A 10000-nucleotide genomic window follows, 5' to 3' on the forward strand; every position below is an offset into this window, starting at 1 on the left:
CTCTCTCTCTCTGTGTGATTTATGTGTGACGTATGCACAAATGCACCTGTATGCAAAGTTAAATTATTCTAAAAGAAATGTACACAGTGTATAATAGTTTCTTTCTCTCTCTATCTGTCTCTCTCTCACTTTATTTCTTTCTATCTATCTGTCTATCTCTTTCTCTCTCTCTCTTCCTCAGTTGTCTGGGTTGAGGCGCTCTCTGCAGGAGGCGGAGGAGTCCCGTGACGCGGGGCGAAGGGATCTGATCGAGGCCCATCGGCAGCTGCGGGAATGCGCCAGTGAGAGGGACGCCCAGCGGCACGAGGCGCTGGAGCTCCGAAGGGCGCTGGGCGACGCCGGCCGCGAGAAGGAGGCCGTCCACACCTCCAACCAGGAGCTGCGTGCCGCGGTGAAGAGGGCCGAGAACGACAACAACAGGTTGGGCATCATTGGCCACTGCGGTCCAGCATGGAGATTTCAGCATCCTGCACATCCTCCTGACACATTCAGAAAGGCAGAGCCTCTTGCTCTACCCTCATAAGTTTGACAGTACAGACATCTTGCAATTAAACAATATGGCACAAGCGAGAGTGGCGTTGGTAGCAGCTACAGTATAGCCATGGCTCTGATTGGACTGTAGGCACGAGGCCGGAGACTGAGGTAATGCTGCAGGTAATCACAGCCATGGTGATATCTGCTACCAACGCCACCATATTATATAGCAAATATCATATACAGTATGTCATGGTATGATAACCAAATGAGTTAGCTGACCAACATTTAACTGATGAATAACATTTCAATCCTAGTATTAGATGTTTTCCTTTCACCTTGTTATTCTTTTCCATGGCTAGTGACTAGTCTGTGGTCAGTTCTATTCTCCATGGCTAGTGACTAGTCTGTGGTCAGTTCTATGCTCCATGGCTAGTGACCAGTCTGTGGTCAGTTCTTATGCTCCTCATGTAGACACCTTGTGTTGCTGTGTTTTAGTCTGAAGCGGTCGCTGGAGGAGAAGGAGCAGAGGCTGTCCGTGCTGGAGGAGTGTAAGTCCTCCCACCAGCAGGAGGCGAGCAAGCTAAGGGCCACGCTGCGCGAGCTGGAGCGCTCCCGCCTGCAGGCGCGCCGGGAGCTGCAGGAGCTGCGCAGACAGGTGAGCACGGCTGCAGGGCTGCCAGGTCCCTCGGGGACGAGTAGAGCTACCGCACGTCGCCTGGTCACTGGAGAAGGAGATCGAACCATTGGGAGATACAGCAGTATTGCATGTCATAGCTATAGCGTTGTTCTATCAGTGTTCCTGTGTTTCTTACTGTTATCAGGCACTTTGTTGAACATGCTAAGGAGATGTTACATTGCATGGAGCAGAAGAAAGCTTCATGATTTAATGTGTCAAAAAAGATTCACACATCACAATGTAAAATTTGGAAAACCTACCAACCAGATGGAATTCACCACTAATTGGAAGTGACATATTTAGAAATATTTCAATATGGCCTCTGGGGTCTGGTCTTTGGTGTGTCTGTCTGCAGATGTTTGCAGATGTTAGCACCTCCGTATTAGCCAGTGTTAAGAGCCAGATCTTGACTTGTGGGACTGCGGATGTGTTAAGTGTCTGTGTGGCCTCGTCAGGTGAAGAGCCTGGAGGGGGAGGTGTCGAGTCGGAGCCAGGAGCTGGGGGAGCTGCAGGCGCGCGTGGCCCAGGAGGAGCAGCGTGAGGAGGAGGCTCGCAGGGAGGCCTTCAGCCTCCGACAGAGGCTTCTGGAGAGCGAGGCCGGCCGAGAGGCTGCCATCAAGGAGGTGCGAAGAGTTCACCATTACAGCACCAGCAACTTGGAAATGGTGTCCTCACTCCATGTGGTACATTGTGGTGAAAAGAAGTGCGAAAATTTTATTTTTTGATAATTGCTTGATGTAAATGGACTCATGGAGCAATTAGAGTTGAACGGAGCATTTTTTTTTTATGATGGAATGGATCACGGATCATGAGTCAGATCAGAGCAGATGATCAGGATGTGGTTGCACAACCTCCAAACAGAGCACACAGCTTGTAACCGCACCTAGAGAGTTTGGCAGCACAGCTCTTAGATCACCAGTTCTGACGGACTTCTTGGACTGGAGTCTGGTCAACTCCTGTACAAACCAAAGTCCTGAAACAGTCAACTGTCAGTGATAGCACAGCACTTTCACACACACAGCTGTGACAGACAGACAGACAGACATTGACAGCATTCCCAGTTTATCATTCTTCCACTCAGAAGGTGTTTGAATCAGAATTTGAATCTCCCAGTAGCTTTAGTGCATTTCTCAGATCAGAATTAAAATTAAAACGATCAATTGCTAATGTCATGTTGGTCAAAATACATTATACAGGTTCTCAGTTTAATAGTCCTTCCCTCCAAAACATTTACACATTACTTCATTGCTTGAGTCATTATATACAAAAGTGTCGACCACTTGTCATATGTAATCTGTCAAGTATATTTTTTGGAAAGAGCTGCTGTACTGTAAAACAGTCCAATCTTCCCTGTATAACAGTGAATTACATGCTCTGGCTACAACACAGCGCAAACAGTACTGTAAAAGTATATAGTAAATATGAATCCCGTCTTCTACACCCACATACAGTATCTATCACCCACATACAGTAATGCATAACATTTTACTGTTGAAATGTATGTAAACCAGACAAAAAAACTGAAGCAAATTGTTATATTTACAACATGGTTACTAACAGTGACACAGGAACTTTTCATTATGATGGCACTGACATGTTGATTGGCATTCCAGTAATATTTTACTTTTGCAGGTAATCCACTGTGCAATGCAGTTTGCACAAATAGTTTTCGGGAATTGCTTTCGGGAATTGCACTTACTTTTGTGCAATTGTTAATAATGATTCGAGAACTGCACCAAGTCGACTGAGAAAAACTCTAATGTAAATGTTTTGGACTGGAGTCTCTGTGACCTGTAATCACCGTCCTCAACTTTGCATACTCTCCCTCCCTTGAGGAAAGATTATAATTAAAGCATGGCTTCTTCATTAAAGAACCGGGACTCTTCAGGGTGTAGGCAACTGTTATCAGTGTCTGTGGTCATCAATTCAACTCAGTTTCAAAAGTTCAGAGTCGATGTTCGACTGATTCAAGGTTAAAGTTCTGCAACAATGTTAATTGTGTGGAGATTAAGCCAATTAACATGATGTTTGTAATGCTAGGGTGTGTTCCTGTTCCAGTTCATCTGTGCAGTTTGTCCGCCTGGAAACATCAAATGTTATTACAACAACAAAACAGATCATCTAGCTCATATTTCTCTCCCACCACTGCGATAAAAAAGTACTTATTCAGTTCTGGTCAATGCTTTATCAAATACAACAATGACAAGTATATAATGTATATGTTTGTGCGTGGGTGTGTATATATTGCTGTGGTCGAGTGTGCTTGTTATCAAGGCAACCGCATGCAGTATCTGAATCAGTGTCAGCAAGGTCATCTGTGCCTGTAGCAAGACTGCCTTTCCTCTCCACACCCAACACTTTCCTCCCTGAACAGTTTAGCTGGAGTGAGTGAGTGAGTGAGTGTGTGTGTGTATGTGTGTGTGTGTGTGTGTGTGTGTGTGTGCGTGTGTGTGTGTGTGTGTGTGCGCGTGTGTGTGTGTGTGTGTGTGTGTGTGTGTGTGTGTGTGCAAGTGGGTTTGTGCTTTCCACAAAGACTGTTTTCCCACGGCCAAAACCCTTCAAAAACCCCAAAGCATGACAAGGGCAACAGTGACAGGGGCAAACCTCCCGCAGCAGATCTCTTCCTCTCTCTCTCTCTCTCTCTCTCTCACTCTCTCTCTCTCTATCTGCCGCTCCCCCCCTCTCTCTCTCCGTGCATATCTGTATGAGACGGCCTTTCGTGCTTGTTGGGCTTCAGCTTGTTAAGTCCCATCTGAACACAATTCAGTTCTATTTCGGGGCATGTTACATGTTAGCACTTTGCTGGATATCAGGCTTGGCCTTTAAGAGCTGGCAATGCTACTAACTGTTGGTAAATTTCAAACATCTGGATAAGACATTTATATGCTGCCCCTTTCGCTTTCATCTTACCTGCAACAACAATTCTGAACACTGTTTTGGTTTTATACGTGATTATTAAGGTTAATGTTTTGTGAGATATCATCACATATGCTTATTGGAGAGTGCCCACCATGGCGTCGGACCCAGCTAGCACCCCCCCCCCCCCCCCAACCATGACCTCTATTGTAAGTTGAGAACATGGCCAGATGAATCACAGAGAGCAATAAATGTGTTGTTACGATCATGATGCGCGGATAATAATTTAAACATAGTTCTGGGAAGTGTGGCCCAGTGCGTGATTCACTTGGTGGAGTAATACTCAGTTCTCATTCAACCACTGCTACATGGAGTTGAGCATGTTTCCATTCCAAACATGAGAGAACTGCTTCACCATGGCGATGAGAGCAGTGGCAGCATACTGATCTCACCCCCATGTGTGTATCAGTAACTGAAGTTAGTGTTAGTGTTGTTCTGCCGGTGTGGTTCAGTGTTGGTAATATGGAGAGAAGAATTGATGCACTGGTGGATATATGCTCCCAGCCCCCTCCTCCTCCATCTCCTGGGACTAACACTCCTGTCTATCCTGTTCTTTCTTTGTCTGTCCTGTTCTTTCTTGTGTCCTGTCTTATATGTTGTGTTATGTCTTATATGTCACTATGCCTGCATAGGGAAACTTGCCTCTCGGGGATAAATAAAGTTTTTTGAATTGAATTGAATTGGATGAAGGATAACTTTAAGGTCACAGATTCTCTTTGGTGGTGTGCAGCACACCTGGCCTGAATCTCCAATTCCCAGAGAGGGGGCTCTTTAACTTACCACAAAGCTCCCCTAATCCACAATCATGTAGCCTGTGGATATCCTCCATGCATTGCTATTAACGCCCACCCTCTTTGCCTGGTTCTGCAGTCCTCAGTGCTGCAGCGGCGAGTGGCCGAGCAGGAGGAGGCGGAGGCGGCCGCCAGGGAAGCGCAGCACCAGCGCGACGCCGCCCTCCAGGAGAGCCAGCGGCAGCAGCGCGAGGAGACGGCCCGTCTGGAGGAGGCCCTGCGGGAGGCCCAGGCCCAAGCCCGGGAGCAGGGCCTGCGGGCCAGCCTGGCCGAGGGGCAGGCCAGGGGCCTGGAAGAGCAACTGGCCCAGGGGGAAGTCGCCCGCCGTGGGCTGGAGCACAGGCTGGCCGGCCTGGAGTCGGCCCTGAGGAGGACGTTGGGGATCGGGCGCTCCGGGCGGTCACCCTCACGGGGGGCCAGAGGGCGGAGCCCCTCTCCTTGGAGAAATCGCTCTCCTGTGAAAGGTTAGGGGTTGATGGCATCTTGTATACTCATGAACAAATTTTTGACAAAAAACGTTAAAAGAAAAAATAAATAAAAGATTATTCATTGTAATTTAGATGTTAGTGTGGAAATTATGTGTTGTCTCTTGTCAGCATGCATTCTTCAGGGGATGTGTTGCTTGAGAGAGAGAGAGGTTTTATATGTGTGTATCAGTTTACAATGTGTCATTTGTCACCCCAGTGAAAAAAATATATAATGTCCGCAACGCTGCTTAAACTCCCATATTTAATGTACAAAAGCAACGTTTCAACCCTGCTGGGTCTTCTTCATTTGTCACCCTGCCACAGACGGTGAGGGCGGGCCGGAGGGACTGACACCCAGCGGCTCTCCGGGCCGCTCTCTGTCCCCTGGCCGTGGGGGGGACGAGGAACTGGACCTGGACACTCTGCACACGGCCCTGCACAGCTTCCAGCGGGAGCTCAGGGACACGCAGAGAGACAGGGTGAGATCCCCCCACTCACACACGTCACACACTTAACACTCACTCACTCACTCCTCAGACACCAGGAAGAGGGAGACCAAGTACACAAATGGTTTTGTTACTGCCTTGAGGAAAATGAGATCCTGACCAGTGCCCATTTTCACCAATTTGATTAATTGTCCTTTTTTATATAGTTATAGTTATATATATAGTTTATATAGTTATCATGTAATGTGTTCTTAGTAAATTAATATTATTTTATGTGTCTGCGTTGCTGTGTATGTGTGCGTGTGTCACAGGATGAGGCCTATACACAGGTGCTGAGTTTGACTCGTCAGGTGAGTGAGCTCCAAGCAGCTCAGGACAAAGCCAATGGCAGACTACAGCAGCTCCACAAAAACCTGAGAGATGCAGAGCAGGGTGAGTTTCTAGCACGCACACACACACACACACCCACAGTCACACACACACACACACAGTCACACAAACATAGACACTTACTCATACACACACACACACACATACACACACACACACACACTCTCATGGGGAGATTGCACATGCCTACCCAGCAATGACCTGAACAAATATCACACACTGTGGGATGTGTGCGTATCTGTGCATCAGTGTGTGGCCATTGCCATTTCTTACTGTGTAATTGACCTCAGGGAGGCGCGAGGTGACTGAGAGGCTGGAGGGGGTGCAGACATCCCTGGCTCTCCAGGAGGAGGTGAGCCGGCGTGGGGAGAGAGAGAGGAGGAGTCTGGGAGAGGAAGTGACTACGCTGAGGAGCAGCCTGCAGGCAGCGGAGGCCGAGGCCCAGAGGCTACAGGTGAGGAAAGGACTCCACAGGTGAGACACAGGTCAGGTAAGACAGCACGCATATAGAGACTATAGAAAGGCTGCATCGGAGACATCTGAAACCCAGAGATGTCAGGTGAGAGACGTACAAGACAGGTGAGACTCCACAGGTGATGTAGAGAGAGTGTGGAACTCTGGGTAATAGAAGGTGATTGGTTAAGCTTGTGATACTGTTGAGGGAAGATGCAGAAACAGGTTAAGACCATGAGAGACATGGACCGCAGGAGAGTTTCCTGGACAGCTCACCTGACCACTGGTCAAAACGACCTCTCAGAACACACACTGACGATGGCTTAGGCCAAAACGCGTCTGTGGACATGGCATTAATTAATAAGTTAAGAGAATATAAGTGGTCACCTTTTAACTCGCACCCGAAATTGTTGTGAGATTTGAAGTTGAGCGCGCCTGTTCTCACTACTACTCCAAAACGACCTCTCCTTTCTATCTTTATATCTGTACATTGTAATCTACTTTGCCTTTTTATATCTCTATATGTGTAAATTGTACATTACACTGTAATCCAATAAAAATAAATAAATAAATAAAAAAACGACCTCTCCCCACAGGAGAAGCTGGAGCGCAGCGAGGCGTCCGAGTCCCGCGGGGAGGTGGAGCGGCGGCGGCTGAAGGAGGCGTGCGAGCAGGCGGAGGCGCGGGCCGGCCGGCTGGAGGTGTCCCAGCGCTCCCTGGAGGGCGAGGTGCAGAGGGGAGGCGTGCGCGTGGCCGAGCTGGAGGCCGAGGTGGCCAGCCTGCAGGAGCGTCTGGCCAGCCTGCGCAGGGAGCTGGGGGAGAGCGAGGAGAGGGGCGCCCTGCTCAGGTACTCCAGGGGTCAAACAATCTAACGTCCCTAACGTGAAGAGTTTGATTCCAAAACGCTATATCCTCCATTTTAATGAATTTTCATAAATAATTTTTTAAAATGTTGTTCTCCAAGTAATTTACACTGAACTGATATTGGGTCATTGTTGTTGATTGATTTATCGTTACTCATTCAAAACAACACAACTGCAATTTTATTGATATTACCTGAAATACACAATTACTGTAAATAACATGACTTTAAATAACATTTCATTAATTCCATGCGTTTTGGAACCGAACTCTTCCTGTGTAGTACAATATGATGGGCTATAGTTTCGCTACTCATATTTAGGAGGAATTCCATAATAGTGAGACTGGTTGACGACATGTAAGGACATGAAAGACCTGCACTAATGTTTCAAATATCACAAGGTAATTTGTCATTTAAACTGCTTTTGGTCTTATCTCTCTCCATCCCTTTCTCTGGCCCCCCCCCCCGTGCTTCTCTCTGTCTCCTCCATCTCTGCCCCGTCCTCTCTCCCTCCGGTGCCACGTCCCCCCCGTCCCCCTCCTCAGGCTGGAGGTGGAGCGTCTGGGGGCGTGTCTGGGTCGGGCGGAGCAGCAGGACTCCCAGTTGCGGGAGAGGCTGCAGAGCGCGTCGGTCCAGCTGAGCGAGAGCAGCGTCAGCGCCGGAGCCGCCCAAGAGCAGGCCGCCCAGCTGCAGAGGGCGCTGACCGCCAGCGAGCACGACCGCCGCATGCTGCAGGTACACTGCACACACCTACGGTACCGCTCAGCACAGACCCTCTGGGCCAGATTGATATTAAGCCCTGGACTAGAGGAGGACTTCACTGGTTATCTATAGAGACAAACTATGATTTAAGTCTAATCCATGATCCATGAATTTAAGTCTAATCCATGATTCATTAATCCATGAAACCGGCCCAATGAATTTACTGACTACCCACTTTTTTTATCATTAGGTGTATTTTTACTACCAAATTAGATAACGGATATGACACTTGATACAACTTGCTTAGACTGCTTTTCTGATGCACAAATGTGGCATTAGATGATTGCTCACTGGTGGTGCCAACCCCACCACAATAATCCTAAACAGGACCGTGGCACCGCCTTGGCCTGGATGTGCCCCCTTTTACGACAGCCAAGTCGAGTCGTTGGTCATATGGCACGCGCTGCTCTGTTTCCCAGCAGTCTGTGCCCGGGCCAGTGGTGTCTTGGTCGGAGTCGGATATTTATGAGTTTCTGGAAATAGCGTTGTGCACGCCTCGAGCGTTCCCCCACGCTCCCCCGTGTGCCGTATGCGGTCGGCTGTTTATGTAGCATGATGCCCGCAAGCGTTGCTATCAAAACCTCTCAGCCTGAGTTATGGTGCGGGGCGGCTTCTCCCATCCCTGGCCCCGCTTTCAGCCCCCCTGAAACACCCCTCCCTGACCAGCCCTTGCGCTCGAGGGACGCTTAATTGCGACTCTCCAAATCAAATAAATAATCTGCGCTCATTTACTGCCTGGTTTTTTACAGTGATTTATGCATCGGTTCCATAATGTTTCGAGTTTGGGATTTCGAGAAATTATCTATGCTGTTGGTGTTGGAGTGGGAATGGATGAGGTGTTAGCTCTCGCTAGCAACTTTTGGGGAAGAGAGCTTTAGGGCCACGGTGGCTCACCGCCACACTTTTTAAAGATGCTGTGCAAACACAAACGGAGCGCTGCTCCGTGTAAATCTCTCGCTGACACAGCACAGGACCCCGCCGGCCTGGGCCAGTGGAATCCTGCAGCTTCTGACCACAAGGCCCCCAAGGAGCGGAGCAACCAGAAGGGAGGGAAGAAGAGAGAGAGAGAGAGGGAAGAGAGAAAGAAAGAAGAGTTAGGGAGTGAGTGGAGGAAAAAAGAGAAATTCATGTTTCATGTCAACATAGGAATAACATCTGATCTGTATCACCTCTTGGTACTGAAGATCTGAACTCAGGACCCTGATCTGAACCCACTTGGTTTGAGCACAAAAGCACTTTCCCAAGCCACAGATATCTGTTCTACAATCCTGCGTACAGTTGCCTGTGTTTTAGCCCGTTTTCTAGCATGCGTTCTAAGACATGTTCTAACCTGCGCTGTGCTTCTTCTGTGGTTCCTCAGGAGAGGCTGGATAAGATGCGTGAGGCGTTGTCCGAGAGCAAGAAGCAGAACCACGCGCTGACGGAGCGTGCCCAGAACCTCCAGAGAGCCCAGGAGGACAGTGAGCTGCGTGCAGCAGAACTGGACAAGCAGGCGCGGGCACTGCAGGAGGTGAGGGGAGGGCACCCGCGTGCGTCATCGACCACATGAGCACCACATCTACCGCGCGGTAGCAGATGTCCACACGCTCGGTTTATGCATTGTGCAGCCATTTCTCGATAGTTGCGTTCGTGTTCGTGTTCTGTTTACAGAGTAGAAATGAACAGCTCATTGTGTTGAATGTTTGTTGTTGAATGTTGTTTTATTGGTCATTATTGTTGTTTATTCTGGTTTTTTTTGTTGCACTAACGAAGACTAATGA

The 10000-nt window shown here is 48.6% G+C and overlaps 1 protein-coding gene across 1 annotated transcript in view; it reads left to right on the forward strand.

Moving 5' to 3' along the window:
• Positions 1-10000, forward strand: part of crocc2 (ciliary rootlet coiled-coil, rootletin family member 2) — a 74868-nt gene that overhangs the window by 60298 nt on the left and 4570 nt on the right. The window contains exons 24-33 of the mRNA XM_076275449.1: positions 182-420; positions 973-1132; positions 1609-1776; positions 4940-5324; positions 5652-5806; positions 6085-6205; positions 6454-6617; positions 7213-7463; positions 8024-8213; positions 9601-9750. Of these exons, the coding sequence (XP_076131564.1) occupies positions 182-420; positions 973-1132; positions 1609-1776; positions 4940-5324; positions 5652-5806; positions 6085-6205; positions 6454-6617; positions 7213-7463; positions 8024-8213; positions 9601-9750 (1983 nt within the window). The remainder of the gene's footprint in view (positions 1-181; positions 421-972; positions 1133-1608; positions 1777-4939; positions 5325-5651; positions 5807-6084; positions 6206-6453; positions 6618-7212; positions 7464-8023; positions 8214-9600; positions 9751-10000) is intronic.

The sequence above is a fragment of the Alosa pseudoharengus genome, unplaced genomic scaffold, assembly GCF_046254945.1.
Source record: "Alosa pseudoharengus isolate Yale_2024_CS ecotype anadromous, Long Island Sound unplaced genomic scaffold, YU_APseudo_1.1 YU_APseudo_1.1_scf_11, whole genome shotgun sequence".
NCBI lineage: Eukaryota > Metazoa > Chordata > Actinopteri > Clupeiformes > Clupeidae > Alosa > Alosa pseudoharengus.